Source organism: Somniosus microcephalus, chromosome 6 (assembly GCF_052327205.1).
Source record: "Somniosus microcephalus isolate GS21.2 chromosome 6, FLI_Smic_1.0, whole genome shotgun sequence".
In the NCBI taxonomy this organism is placed as follows: domain Eukaryota; kingdom Metazoa; phylum Chordata; class Chondrichthyes; order Squaliformes; family Somniosidae; genus Somniosus; species Somniosus microcephalus.
In genome coordinates this window covers 31,847,177-31,862,589 of record NC_140992.1, presented here as the reverse complement: position 1 = coordinate 31,862,589, position 15,413 = coordinate 31,847,177, and the positions used below count along the sequence as shown (strand labels likewise).

Below are 15,413 nucleotides of genomic sequence, written 5' to 3'. Positions count from 1 at the left end.
TTGTTAGTTTGGATTTCCAGCATCTGCAGTATTTTGCTACCGTAACTGTATACAGTTTCTGTTTATTCAGCAGGATAAGAGTTACTTAACCTAACTGCACGAAGTTGCTGTTTGTACAGCAGGGGGAGTTCTAATGTCATAACTGTTTTATTTTTACAATATGTTTATCTCTAAAGGGTGAACCAGCTCCAATGGTACCGTTATATCCAGGAGAGAAAGGCAACCATGGACTTCAAGGTCATCGAGGACCTCCAGTAAGTGCAACTTTCCAACGGTGTGTATTAACATCAAGTGTGTTTGACAAGCAGGATGAGACTGATCATATGGGAGATATATATAAAGTATAAGAGAGCATGTGCGATATTATGGGTGGATGTAATGGATCAGCTACTGGTGCCAGCAGCTTTTGATTGACAACCCACAAGATATAACTACAGATGCAACCCAGATTTTCCCCTCTTACCTCCTGGCATCTTCTCCTCACTGAGCTATTGCGCCAGCAATTGCTGGGATTATAATGACGCATTAACAGCGCTCGCCATTATTTGTTTGTTAAAAAAAGAACAGTGATTTGTGGAGTGGAAGAGATACGCCATGAGTTCTAATTCTCCGCAAATTGAAGCACGATTTACACTGCTCCGCCGTTAGCCTCGCCAGAGCCAATATAAGTCCCTTTTCACCATGAGGCTCCTCATTGAAGTTAATGGCCACCATGAGATTGCTGGATTTACAGCGTTAATACTAATTATTCTCGCCACAGCCATTTAGGGCTGGTAATTAATGTTGTAGAGGACCCTATTGATGACATGATTTATGGTACTGACATGACACTCAACCTTGGAGGCCCAGAAAGGGACCGAGGGAGCTGTGGAATCTCACTCTAGCAGGTAATGAACTGTCCTTAGATTTTTTTTAATCCTTTATATCTGTCTTGGCATTTTTTTGTGCCAGTCCTGTTAGTGTCGGAAGGCAATAATTTTCAGGACGCAAAACGGTTTCGACACTTAGAAATGCAAATTAGATAGATTTAGCTCAGAAAATAACATTTTGGGATATAGTTTATGAGTAATTTGAGACATGACGTGGTAAGTGTAACATGCTTGGGAAGAAAAAGGCGATTTTGGACCTATGGTTCGCAAAGCTTTCCACCACTGGGGTTTTCCTCGTGTCATTTTGGGGTCTGTTGTAGACTCATTGATAGAGATTGATTACTATGGTTAGTCAACAACTCTATTATCATTGTATCATGCAACTACCAGGATGATAGAAGGTGAACTAGGGATGTTGGTCGTTTTTTATCTAGCATTTCCTATGTTCCTATGAAAGCAGTGCAATGGCGTACCCACTGGGAGTTCCGCTGTTCCTGATCATGACGGATGGGGCCGCTGGTTCTATACTTCATGGGTCAAGAATATTTGTACATTTCGCAAACCAACCCTGCCATTCACTCATTAACTTCTCAAAGATCAATACTGCAATTCCCAAACACAACTGGGTTACAATGTCCTCTTCTTCTGCTTGTTTGTTTACATTTTTTTCTTACTTTTCCTTTCTGTCTCTTTTTTCTCTCTCTCTCAATCCACCCTGTTCTTTTCCCTCTCTTTATTTCTCTTTCTGTCTCTAATTTGACTCTAATTCACCCTATTTCCTTTTCCGTCGTTCGCTCTGCTTCTTTATCCTTTTCCTTTTCTCCGTCTATTTACAGCTGCACGGGATAGTGAAACATAACAGGACATTCATTAAACCAATTAGATACTACTGAAAGAATATGTAGGAAAAATTCATTAAATCTTTGTTTGTATCTAGGATTTTGTCATGATATCTAATTTAAATTTTGAGTCATCCTACATCCTACATACACTCAATGAAGAAGATCCAGCCACAATTCATTAGCAATTTAGGCTGAACTACCGTTTAATTCTAACTGACACCTCATCCATATTTATACTGTTACGCTGGAGCCCTGAACGACAAAAAATGGTGTTGAGCTGGTCCATGGCACAGGCTTGCTTGGGCCAATAGCTCAGAGAGCAGGGCCCACCGAATTTTACAAGGGAATACTGACATGAATAAGTCATTCATGAAAGAAAGACTTATGAAATAATACTGAGTGGCCTACGGGTGGCGCTGTCCAGGGAGAGTATAAATACTTGGGCACGGGCCCAGCTTGCGCAGGACATTCTTAACAGGAACTAGTGAAGGACACAACGAGACCTCCATGTTGTAAAACAGTTGATTAAAGCTTTAACGCTTAGACCAAGTGCCTAGTAGTTTTCTTACGTCAAATACCCTCTCCTAATTTCAGTAAGATTCTGGCACATGAAAAGCTTGCCCAGAGTACCTGGCTGCAAATGAGGTATCAAGAGGAAGGCAAAGGTTTGTGTGCTCCTCATTTTTACACACATTTCTTGTGGGGCTTTGCAACCATCAACAGCCCTCTGGGAGATACCATTTCAAGCATTGTGCACAACCATTGCCCTCTGGCACGCACCTTTTCATTGTGCCCAAATTGCATACCACACTTTTTATGTAAGTGGAGCTGGTGGTTGTGGAACTGCAAACAGACGCTACGACTTCTAGCCTCAGGACTTCCTCTGTTGTTAGGAGCTTTCCTGTTGAGGTCAGCAGAATGGATAGCTGGTTCTCCCAATAGCCACCCACCCAGTGTTTCTCCTCCTTCATAGAATGTGAGCACTTCCTGTATAATGGCTACTTATTTGCATGTTATTTCTGCTGGTCAAATACCACCTGAAAATGAATTGGTTTTTAATCAAGAGTCCAAATGTATTCAGCAAAACACTATATTTTAATTTATTAATTACTTAATTTAAGGGCCAACCAGGATTTCCAGGACTGCAAGGACCCGCTGGGCCTCCAGGTCCCCTGGTAAGTGCCTCTTTTTTCTATGTTAAAGGTCTATTAAGGCTGTATGCAGACAATTAATGGTTGACTGCTTGCATTAGTGCATACATCACTGGTAGCTGACTGGCATTGATTGGCATTCCCACTCAGCGAATAATACTGAATCAGAATACTGCCCCAACACCTCTGGATCTTGGTCAGTGTGATTCACTGCCACTGCACTAGTGTCAGGCCAAGGGTGGCTGCTGAATGCATAGAAAGATTAAATTGTTTTGCCTGGCAAGAGAATCCGAGAAAATCAAACAAACAGCTGTAAGATCCGGATCACAGGCCACACACAGATTACCCAAAGGGTCTTAGGAGTTGCAAGGCTTTTGATGTGCCTCAATAATTCCGAGACTCGATGTTAGCGAAACAAAACAAGGCTTTTATTAACTTAGAAAGTAACACGTCTTCCTTCTGGAGACTGAGGCCAGACTGAGCTAGCTTACAAAAGGGGCCAGGTATGGGCGGCGCCCTACATACAGCACATTCCAGCACATTCCAATAAACAATACAATGAGGACTGGGGGGAAGGGAAATGACACTGAAACCGACCACAGTCACAGGCAGTGATGAATGGAATATTTCATCACATTCACCCCTTCTATAGATTTAGTCTGTTCGGGGGTTTGATAGTCCTCTGCGACCGACGTGGCTGTTGTGGTGCCGCGGGTGTCAGCTGGGTGTCCCCGGTAGCCTCCTGGGTCTCTGCCGGGGGTGCCGCCAGGGTTGTTGAAGGGGTAGTTGGTGGGGGTGCCGTTGGTCGATGTTCTTCCGGGGGTGCTGAAAGAGTAGTGGGTGGGTAAGAGTTGCTGTGATCGTTGTTGCTGCTATTGCCGTGGTTGTTGTCGATGCCGGCTGGGGCGACGTCTTTTATGGACACGGTGTCCTCCCTTCCGTCGGCGTGCCGGACATATGCGTATTGGGGGTTGGCGTGGAGTAGGTACACTGGCTCCACGAGAGGGTCCGTCTTGTGGCCCCTCACATGCCTTCGCACGAGTACCGGACCTGGGGTGGAGAGCCATGACGGCATGGATACGCCTGAGGTGGATTTCCGGGGAAAGACAAACATTCGTTCATGAGGCGTGGCATTAGTGGCCGTACACAATAGCGACCGTATCGAATGGAGCACATCCGAAAGGACTTCCTGCCAGCGGGAGATAGGGAGGCCCTTGGTCCTTAGAGCTAGAGTGACTGCTTTCCATACTGTCCCGTTCTCTCGCTCCACTTGGCCGTTACCCCGGGGGTTGTAGCTGGTGGTACGGCTCGTGGCGATCCCCTTGGACAGCATGTACTGGCGTAGCTCTTCACTCATGAAGGACGCCCCCCTATCCGTATGGATGTAGCTCGGCATACCGAACAGGCAGAACAGGCTGTTGAGGCATTTAATGACCGTGGCGCTGGTCATGTCTGGGCAGGGGAAGGCGAATGGGAACCGGGAGTATTCGTCCACAATGTTCAGGAAGTAAACATTGCGGTCGATGGACGGGAGGGGGCCCTTGAAATCTAAGCTGAGCCGCTCAAAGGGCCGTGTAGCTTTGATTAAGTGGGCTCTATCTGGGCGGTAGAACCGAGGCTTGCACTCAGCGCAAGTGCGGCAGTTCCTGGTCAGAGACCGAACTTCCTTAATCGAGTAGGGTAAGTTACGGGACTTTATGAAGTGGAACAGCTGCGTGACCCCTGGGTGGCAGAGGTCGTTGTGGAGGGTCTGTAGCCGATCCCCGGTGGCGCTGGCACACATCCCTCGTGAGAGGGCGTCAGGGGATTCGTTAAGGGCCCCTGGCCGGTAAATGATGTCGTACTCGAAGGTGGAGAGCTCGATCCGCCACCTAAGAATCTTATCATTTTTAATCTTCCCCCTCTGTTTATTATTGAACATAAACGCTACCGACCGCTGGTCGGTAAGTAGGGTGAAGCGTTTGCCGGCTAGGTAGTGGCGCCAGTGGTGCACTGCCTCCACGATGGGTTGGGCCTCCTTTTCCACGGAGGAGTGTCTGATCTCGGGCCCTTGGAGGGTCCTCGAGAAGAAAGCTACGGGCCGCCCCGCCTGGTTGAGGGTGGCCGCCAAGGCGAAGTCAGACGCATCACTTTCCACTTGAAATGGAGTGTTCTCGTCCACTGCCTGTAGCGTGGCCTGCTCAATATCCTGCTTAATGCTTTTGAAGGCGGCGTGGGCCTCAGCAGAGAGCGGAAAAGAGGATGCTTTCAAGAGGGGGCGGGCTTTGTCGGAGTAGTTGGGGACCCATTGGGAATAATAAGAAAATAACCCCAGTCACCTTTTCAGGGCTTTGGGAGTGTTGGGCAGGGGCAGCTCCCGTAGGGGGCGCAATCGGTCGGGGTCTGGTCCGATTTCCCCATTCTCCACCACGCTGCCTAGTATGCAGAGGCGCGTGGTGTTGAAAACGCACTTGTCCTCGTTGTAGGTGAGGTTGAGTTTTTGTGCGGTTTCCAGGAACCTCTCGAGGTTCGAGTCGTGATCCTGCTGATTGTGGCCGCAGATGGTGACGTTGTCGAGGTAGGGGAAGGTTGCCTGCAAGTGGTGGTCATCGACCATGCGGTCCATCTCCCTCTGAAAAACCGAGACCCCATTCGTCACCCCAAAGGGGACTCTGAGGAATTGGTAGAGGCGTCCGTTCACCTCGAAGGCGGTGTACGGGCGGTCCTCTGGTCTGATAGGGAGCTGGTGGTACGCTGACTTGAGGTCGATGGTGGAGAACACCCGGTATTGGGTGATTTGGTTCACCATTTCTGATATGCGGGGTAGCGGGTAGGCGTCTAGTTGGGTGTACCTGTTGATCGTTTGACTATAGTCGATCACCATCCGTTTCTTCTCGCTACCCCTTACCACTACCACTTGGGCGCGCCACGGGCTGTTGCTGCGTTCAATAATGCGCTCTTTCAGGAGCCTGTCTACCTCGGTCGCGATAAACCGCCTGTCCTCCCAGCTGTACCTCCTGCTTTTGGTCGCTATTGGCCGGCAGTTAGGGGTAAGGTTCGCGAATAGCGAAGGCGGCTTTACCTTCAGGGTAGCCAGACCGCACACTGTGAGGGGCGGCTGGGACCCACCGTACTTGAGCGTGATGCTTTGGTGGTTGCACTGGAAATCCAGGCCCAAGATCACGCTCGCACATAGGTTCTTCATGATTAATACTTTAAAATTATCGTATACAGTTCCGTTAACGCCCAATTGTACCGTGCAGTAACCCAGAATGGTCGATGTCTGGGTTTTATCAGCCATAGAGATGGTACCCTGAGCAGGGACCACCTTTAGGGAGAGTTGTTGTGCCAGTTCAGGGTGGATAAAACTCTCCGTGCTTCCACTGTCAATTAAACATTTAACCCGGCACCCGTTTACCTCGATGTCCACCATTGATTTGGATAGCGGGTGCGGCCTGGTCTGGTCCACTGTGACCGATGCCACTGTAGGGCCCTGATCGATACAAGATGGCGTCCACGCTGTCTGCTCATAAGATGGCGGACCCCACGAGGTCAGGCAAGATGGCGTCCAAGATGGCCGCTCCCACGGCGCACACGCGGCGGTGGCGGGTTTTCCGGCGGTTGGTTTTCCGGCAGGGTTCCCTCTGCACACCTTCCCGAAGTACCCCTTCTTACCGCACTTAAAGCAGGTGGTGCCTTTTGCCGGGCACAGGTTTCTGGTGTGTTTTGGCTGCCCGCAGAAGTAGCAGTTGGGTCCCTGACGCGTCGCGGCTGTCGTAGGGCTTCTGGGGGGAGAGCGGGGCCCCGCCGGTGTCGGGCTGCCGGGCGGGGAAGATGCCTTCCAAGATGGCGGCGCCCTCGGTGCACACGTGGCGGCGTGGACGGCGCGGGCTGAAGAGTAGGCGTCCGAGTTTCTCTGGGCCACATCCAGGGATCGCGCGGTGTCCGCAGCCTGTTTCAGGTCCAACCCCGTTTTTTCCAGCAGTCTTTGCCGGATGTAAGTGGAGCTGAGGCCTGTGATAAAGGCATCGCGAACAAGCTCGTCAGTGTACACTGCGGCTTTTACATCTCGGCACTTGCAGTCTTTGCCAAGCATTTTCAGGGTGCTTAGGAACTCCTCCACCGATTCCCCAGGTCGCTGTGCGTGAGTAGCGAGCAGATGCCTAGCATACACCTCATTCGTAGGCTGCTGGTAGTGCGCCTTTAAGATGTCGCAGGCGGCCAGGTACGTATCGGCGTCTTGGATGAGGGGGTAAACCCGGTGGCTTACCCAATTCCGCAGAATTCCGAGTCTCATCCTCGCAGCGTCCGTAGCGTCTTTGACGGCTGCGGAATTGTCCAGGAAGAATTCCATACACTCAAACCAGTGTCCGAAGCGTGCTGATGCGTCCGGAGCATGTTGATCCAAATCCAAACGTTCGGGTTTCAGGAGTTGATCCATAGTGTTGAAAAATAAGTTAATAAAATTGATGTGCCTCAATAATTCCGAGACTCGATGTTAGCGAAACAAAACAAGGCTTTTATTAACTTAGAAAGTAACACGTAAGAGAGAGAGGTATCTTCCTTCTGGAGACTGAGGCCAGACTGAGCTAGCTTACAAAAGGGGCCAGGTATGGGCGGAGCCCTACATACAGCACATTCCAGCACATTCCAATAAACAATACAATGAGGACTGGGGGGAAGGGAAATGACACTGAAACCGACCACAGTCACAGGCAGTGATGAATGGAATATTTCATCACAGGCTTTTTATTAAAGAGCTACAGTTTTAAAGCATACTCAGATATTACATATGGTTTAAGCTGAGTATAATAGACATACAACCCGTGACAGTAGAGAGCGATCTACGACTCCCGAATCAGAATGCCACGACCGGACGGATGGTTGGTTAGATGTCTGATGAGACAGCGTGGAGGTCTCGGGTCAGCAGGTCTCTGCAGCCAGTAACAGCAGTCACTTCTGTCGATTCGTCCCCCGAGCTGTTGGTGGTGTTAGGCGTAAGCCAGCATTGATCCACCTCACAGGCTAAACTTAGTCAAGGTGTTAGGCCTGAGCCAGCATTGATTTCCACCTCGAAGAAGCCTTCGCCCTTCGCTGCCTGACACCCCCTCTCAGCCCTCTATATTTATAGTTATTTCGGTGGGCTGTGATCTATCTAGTGTCAATCATGTATAATCCAAATGTGGTGCGGGAAGACATTTCTCACTGTCCCTTTCTGCATGGATGATGAGGCCTTTCTCTTATCTTTCTGAGGAATGTTTTGTTATGTTTCTTTAAGGACATTTTATGACTTTTCGGCTTCATTTTGTCTAGCTATGGTACCACCACCCTGTGTTGTCTTGCATTTTACGATCCCTTTATCACTTTCAGGCTTTTCAGTGTTTGTTATTTGACTTTGCTGTCAGTCTCTGTTCTAAGAATTAAAACCTCATCTATGAATCCAACAGCTATTTCTTACACAGCTAAGTTTACTTCATTTTGTCTGAGTGAAACTAATTCTGCATGCACCAGGGCTCAAACCTGGGACATTGTGGGTCGACTTAGCTCAAGAGCACACCAAGCCCCTCCATCCCACTGAACCATAAGGGGAAGATAAAGCAAAACTTTCAATGCAGTCGAATTTCTTGTTGGAGATATTCCCCGTGAAAATGCACAGAGATGGGGAGATTATTCCAGGAAGTTCGGAAGGATAGGGAATGCAGACCAGAGAGACACAAAAAGATCCAGAAACCTCAGCCCTTCGACCTGTGGGGGTAATATTACGCTGTTGGTGGAGGACCCCTTAATAACAACAACAACTTGTATTTATATAGCGCCTTTAACATAGTAAAACGTCCCAAAGGTGCTTCACAGGAGTGTTTTCAAACAAAACTTGCCACCGAGCCACATAAGGAGAAATTAGGGCAGATGACCAAAAGCTTGGCCAGAGAGGTAGGTTTTAAAGAGCCTCTTAAAGAAGGAAAGAGAGGGAGAGAGGCAGAGAGATTTAGGGAGGGTATTCCAGAGCTTAGGGCCTAGGCAGCTGAAGGCACGGCCACCAAAGGTTGAGCGATTAAAATTAGGGATGCTCAAGAGTGCAGAATCAGAGGAGCGCAGATATCTCTGCGGGGTTGTGGGGCTGGAGGAGATTACAGAGATAGGGAGGGGCGAGGCCGTGGAGGGATTTGAAAACATGGATGAGAATTTTGAAATCGAGGCGTTGCTTAACCGGGAGCCAATGTCGGTCAGCGCGCACAGGGGTGATGGGCGAGTGGGACGCACTGCGAGTTAGGACAAGGGCAGCCGAGTTTTGGATGACCTCAAGTTAACATAGAGTAGAACGTGGGAGGCTGGCCAGGAGCGCGTTGGAATAGTCAAGTCTCGAGTTAACAAAGGCATGGATGAGGGTTTCAGCAGCAGATGAGCTGAGGCGGGGCAGAGATGGGTGATGTTACAGAGGTGGAAATAGGCGGTCTTAGTTATGGTGCGGATATGTGGTCGGAAGCTCATTTCAGGGTCAAATATGACACCAAGGTTGCGAACAGACTGGTTCAGCCTCAGACAGATGCTAGAGAGGGGTGGAGTCGGTGGCCAGGTAACGGCGTTTGTGGCGGGGACTGAAAACAATGGGTGGGTGAGGTTCCTGTTGGCAGCACAAATCCCCCATACTTCCATTGTACCTGTCACAATAGAAGAATATCAGCAGCAAGGTCAGCAGCTTAGATCAGCCTGTTAAGGTACTAGTGGTAAGTTGGTAGGCACCTGCTGCAGACAGACTGGGAGACATTCCTGATAAGGGGAACAGTAGGGGGAGGGGAATCATCACCGAGATTTCAGGCAGTAGGATTAAAATATCCATGCAATGCACCCAGAATAAAACTTGCTTTAGCTAGGGAACGACCAAAACCCCTAATATCCATTGCCATTATTTGCAAATTGGCCATTTTAAGTATTTATTATAACAAAGCAACGCATATTTCTAATGAAACTATTTTTCTGTAGAAAAATTATCTTCATGTATTGGATATTAAGAATTGAAGGAATAAATATAAAACCTCAGAGAACTATGACAGTTTAAAAATGGCTTTTTATATTGTTAAGCAAATCAAGCTGGAAATTCAGTTATTGTAGGGCTAAAAATTCGGTATCGCCGCGCCAGGTCTTTAGTGCCCGAAATTTTGCGCTCGCCCGGATTCCCGTAGCGCCCGCCTGAAATTCAGTTGCGCCGCCCCAAGACGGAGGCGGGCGCTATTGCAGGGTTTGGCCGCCTCGTTTGGGGCGATGAAAGTCAGTTTCAGGCGTCCAGCTGCCGCTGCGGCACCCGATGCGGTGCGGCAGGCTGGGGTACTGCAGGCCCCCTCCTTCTCTTAAGGAGGAGCTGCCTGCAGCCGTGAGATCACCGCTGGATTCCCCCGGCAAATGAGCCCGGCACCACGGAGAAGTGCCGGGCTCGCGGGAGTCAGACACCAATGCCGCGGGGGGGTGGTGCAGGAGTCCGGGGAGGGAGGTGCGGCCAGGCGGCCGCCGGGAAAGCGGCCGGCCACCCCTCCACCTTTATGCGCCGGCCTCTCGGAGCTGCAAGGCACCGTTTTTCAAACGCTGTTTGCGGCCGCTACGGGCGAGGCGGCCGCAACTGAATTTGGCCATCGGCACGGAATAGCATTGGAACCGGGGCGCTGCGCACGCCGATGACGTCATCGGTGCCGGCGCAGCGCTACCGGCTAACGCCGATGTTAGGGACCAACTGAATTTCGGGCGCTAAAAAACTTCCGGCGCAAACCACTCTATAGCCAATAAGTGGGCGCAAACGCGACTGAATTTCTAGGCCCTAGACTTTAATACAGGAACCTGTAAGTCCTGGTACTCAAATCAAGGTTGTTCCTATCTTATGATAAATCAGAGAGAGAAGAAAGGATGGAGCAGAACGAGAGGCTCGAGGCTAGAGGTGGGACAAGGTTTCTCTTGCATCCTGTCCAGGAGAAGGAGGGAGTGGTTTAAGATCATCCTTAATTCAGAGCAAAAATTAAAATGTAGCATTCACTTCCTAGGAATAGTCCAAATAAGGATTACAGGAAACAACAGAACTTGTCTATGTTCACAGCATTCTCTGAATAAAATAAAAAATTGTCTATTTTGTGAAGGATTTTGTAAGTGAATCCATTTTTACAGTCATGATTATTGGTGCCATTTGATATACTTTGAACAACCAGTTTCACATGCCTGGAATATGTTTTAAATTTTAATTTCTGATCTCCTTGTTTGTTACTAGGGTCCATCAGGGCAGCCTGGTCGACCAGGACCAAAGGTAAGTTGTGTGGAACTAGCCTTGCTTATTTTCTGCCGTTCAAAAGATTATTTTAAAAGCTACGATTAAATATAAATCTGCTTGAATTTTTCTTTGTGCAGGGCAACATGGGATTGTTCTTTGTGGGCTTCAAGGGTGACAAGGTAACAATAATTTCTGATTGGGATTTTGTCTGGGAGTGGGCTAGTTGAGATCAAATAATTTGTACATTTAAACAGACTTTAACACAAATAGTGAAAAATGGACGTACTTTTGAGAGCTGTGTCACTGATTGATTCTGCATCTATACTGTGATAGTTTTTCAACAGTGCACAAGTAATTCTGCCTAAACTGATAAATACCAGATGCATTCTAGCTAAACATTTCTCAAGTTATGACTACACCTCCTGATAAATTGATGCTTACATTGGAAACAGGGTGTGAAAGGTCTTCCTGGTCCTGTTTATCGACAAGATCGTGCTCTGACCATTACTGAAATAGGACAGAAGGTAAGTTATACTTTTTAATGAACCAATTAAATCTAATGGCCTGGTCTTGATGGTATGGCCTCTATCTATGCTGTAGCACCCATCCTTCTATCGCCTATCTTATTTAAGTGTCAGCTTGGCTCAGCCGATAGCACATTTGCCTCTGAATCAGAAGATTGTGGGTCCAAAAGCTACACTAGGACTTGAGCACATAAGCTAGGCTGACAGTTGAGTGAAGAACAGTTTAACTACCCACATCTGTAGTCCCCCTAGTATTGCTAATGTTTTGTTTCATCCTCTCTCGGCACTTCCTCTCCCATTTTTTATTATATGTAAAACATATACATACCAACTGCTTATGATGAGTTGGAGGATATGCTGTTTTCTAATGACAAGAGCTTCATATCATGTAGCACACAATGTATTATTGAAAAATAGAAGATTTTAACCAATGTAAATGGATACCTTAAGGCTCTCTAATTGGTCAAATTTCAACTGTCAAGTGGAAATGCTGTAAATAAATTATTTTCATGTTACCAACATGAAGCTTCCTCTGATACTCCGTCCGCCCATCTGTTAGGAGCTGCCCTAGGACAGGACACAAGTCAAATCTCACACATGAGATTCTTGAGCCACTTACAGTACTAGGGAAGAGTAGCTGAGGTGGTTTCCCATTGCCTTCCTCATGGCTTTCATCTTTAGAGGGCCTTCTTCTGGGTGGGCTGCAACCAAGGCTAAAGAGTGCCACTCGCCCATTAGGATGGGTGGTGGGGGGGCATGCACACCGACTGGACACAAGTACCCCACTGGAGGCCAACCCAGCATTCAGAGCCAGCGCTGCAATCGCCACTCACCAGGGCTGTCTGGAGTGGGGCCCAAATCCAACCTGACTCAGAAATGGGCATACTACCACTGAGGCTGCTGTCACTCTGTCAGGATGTGAGTACCCCGCTGGATGTCAACCCAGTATTTAGAGACCATATTCTAGTCTCTGCTTGTGGGACTGTCAGGAGTGGGGCTCAAACCCTTCACCTCCTGACTCAGAGGCGGGAATGCTGGCAGTGAGCCAAAAGACTCACTCCAAATGCATAATAGGTGATGGGGAAATTGATATACAGGATTGTTGTAAAAACCCATCTGGTTCACTAATATCCTTTAGGGAAGGAAATCTGCCGTCCTTAACCGGCCTGGCCTATATGTGACTCCAGACCCAGAGCAATGTGGTTGACTCTTAACTGCCCTCTAAAATGGCCTAGCAAGACACTCAGTTATACCAAACCATGACAAAGTACCTTAACACAGCACTCGGCAGTTATTATGATGTTTGTTTTATATTCATTGAATCTAAAGCACTGATGAAAACATGTAGCACAAAGAAAATCTATAACCGTATCAACTTGTGCACTTACAGATATATTAATATGTGCATAATGTGTGTAAATAAATAGATACTAGCTCATTGCTGATAACCATATTTAATTAACTGAATTTAAACTCCCCAGCTGCCGTGGTGGGATTATGAACTCATGTCTCTGGACCATTAGCCCAGTCCTCTGGATTACTAGTCCAGTAACATAACCACTATGCTACCGTTCCCTTGATAAATCAGTAGGCCGATTGCCCAATTGGAAGGGCGGCCCAGTTGAGGAGTGCAGGAACTGTTCGCTGGCTCTGGCTGCATTCCTACATCAGTTCATTGTTTTTTATTAACTCTCTAATGGCCCCCCGCTGCACTGGGCCTGGCTCTATCCAGAGACTAATCACTGACATATGCAGGACTTTGGATGGGCAAATGGAGAAGTAGAACTTCCATGGAAAAGCAAAACTGAGGGCAGATGACCCTGAGCAGTAACAGTGCGTGTGGAAAGGTGCAGCTTTTTCTTTCAAATATGTGCATGCGTTGAGTTGGAGGGTGGGCCACATGTTGGCTCCTGGTAATTGCAGTTTAAAACAGGGCCTGGGAAGGACTGTTTTAAATATTACTGGCACATCCTGAAGCAGATCAGTGTGAGGACAGAGCTAGGACCCAAGATCGAGGTGTAATGAGTCGCACAGGGTGTGCATGCATAAGTTGTCGGAGTGAGTAAGTTATGGGTAAGTTGGAGTCGGTAGGTTTACGGGTAAATTAGAACAGTTTTGTTGGAAATTATGACAAAACATGATGGCAACAAAAAAGATTTTCAAAAACTATTTTAAGCCATTTAATTGGTTTCCCTTCTCCCCCGGCTAGTTGTTTTATTGATAGTATTTGTAGTGTATGTACCCGTCTATCTTTAAGGGAACTATTGAATGTAACCGTTCACCTTTAAGGGAACTACTTTAGGTGTGGCACTATTTGTTTGGCTTCTGTATACTGTAATACCGATAGTGACCACACCAGTATATAAGTGTTGTGCCAGGAGTTATTGGGCAGATTCGCCCGGACCTTCGAATAGTAAAGACCTGTTTTGTTTGTTACTTCTGAAGTCTGTGTATTTATTAACTGCACAACCCACAGACTTTACAGTATTGATGGCTGTTTGCTGTTTGCTGATCCTTGATTGATAGTTTGCATACCTTCTTAAAATTTCTTAATTAATGGTTTTCATTTACAGATGCTGCTTGTTCATTGGTACCTGTCAAATTGTGATTGGTGCTGTTTTATATGAAATTTGACCAATTGGGTGCAAGTGTGGCATTTAGAACATCTGGGTACATGCAAGACATGTGTTAAGTTGTACATATTCATTGAAATCCAAGTGGACTGAATTTTATTTTCTTCAACAGGGCAGTCAAGGACCCCCTGGAGACCCAGGGTTTACAGGCCCCCCAGGTTTACCAGTAAGTAGGATGGGTGGTTATTTTATCAATCTAACCAGTTATTTAGTTTCTGTGCTCTCAACGTCACTATCCAGTCAACTTCAGCACAAAATAACTTGGGTTCAACTGGCTGCTGTTCCCCATCCTGTAACATTGAAAAAAACCACAATCAGTATTGCACAATTATGTCAGATAAAGCACTTTGTTAAACTCTGAAGTGCATGACAAATGGATTGATAGAAATGTTCTCAGCATTGGTCCCACAAGTCTGCCTGCTGCTAAAATATTTCTCCTCAGACTCAGAATTTCAGCAACAGAGAGAAGATGTTCACAGGATTCAACCTGTTGACTCTATATGGAAGAGAACCTCACAGACAAGAGAAACAATATGTGAACCTTCGCAATTCTCCATGAGGAGTTTTTGGATTGAAGCACTGTATAGATATTAGTGTAACCATGTGCCCATAGTCAAGTACAGGAAGTTCCCTGACCTGCCTCTGTGTGTCTGATTGATAGCTTTATGCAATTAGTAGAAAATGGCTGAGCAAGAAAGAGAATGGCCCTCAAATTCCTTGAAGCTGCAATCCCGAACATTACGTCGGGATTGTGTGCGCTGATGACCTTCACCGCTGACCCTACTGGAATATGCAGGGTAAGTGGAAGGTTATCTCATTGAAGTATGGACGCCGGACACCCGCACCTGTGCAGGCACATCTTCGGTCCCTGGCAGCTGTGGGATGCCACAAAATGCACCCTTGATGCCCAGGCCAGCGTGGGGTCATTAATGCAGCACCCTACCCTCCCCTCCCCTAGACAGTCAGATTCCGCCCCCATGGCCCCTTTTGAGAGTAAGTTGGGGAGAATGCCATGAAACAAGGTGTAATGCCCAAGAACCAGAACGCCTTTACAGAAGAGGGAAAGTTCGAGGCCCTGTCCACCTTCAAATTGATCCCAAAGTCCCACCCACACAGCTGCAAGCCAACTGCAAAGGAACTTGTCAAGAAGCACATTAATGGCCTACT

General features: G+C 47.5%; 1 protein-coding gene across 5 annotated transcripts in view; it reads left to right on the top strand.

Annotated features, from left to right (window-relative positions):
• Window positions 1-15,413, top strand: part of LOC147115585 (mitochondrial fission factor-like) — a 305,832-nt gene that overhangs the window by 113,460 nt on the left and 176,959 nt on the right. For all 5 annotated transcript variants that reach the window (XM_085989955.1, XM_085989954.1, XM_085989953.1 and 2 more), the window contains exons 9-14: window positions 177-254; window positions 2,833-2,886; window positions 11,090-11,125; window positions 11,227-11,268; window positions 11,542-11,613; window positions 14,359-14,412. In XM_085989955.1, coding sequence (XP_085846081.1) covers window positions 177-254; window positions 2,833-2,886; window positions 11,090-11,125; window positions 11,227-11,268; window positions 11,542-11,613; window positions 14,359-14,412 — 336 coding nt within the window. The remainder of the gene's footprint in view (window positions 1-176; window positions 255-2,832; window positions 2,887-11,089; window positions 11,126-11,226; window positions 11,269-11,541; window positions 11,614-14,358; window positions 14,413-15,413) is intronic.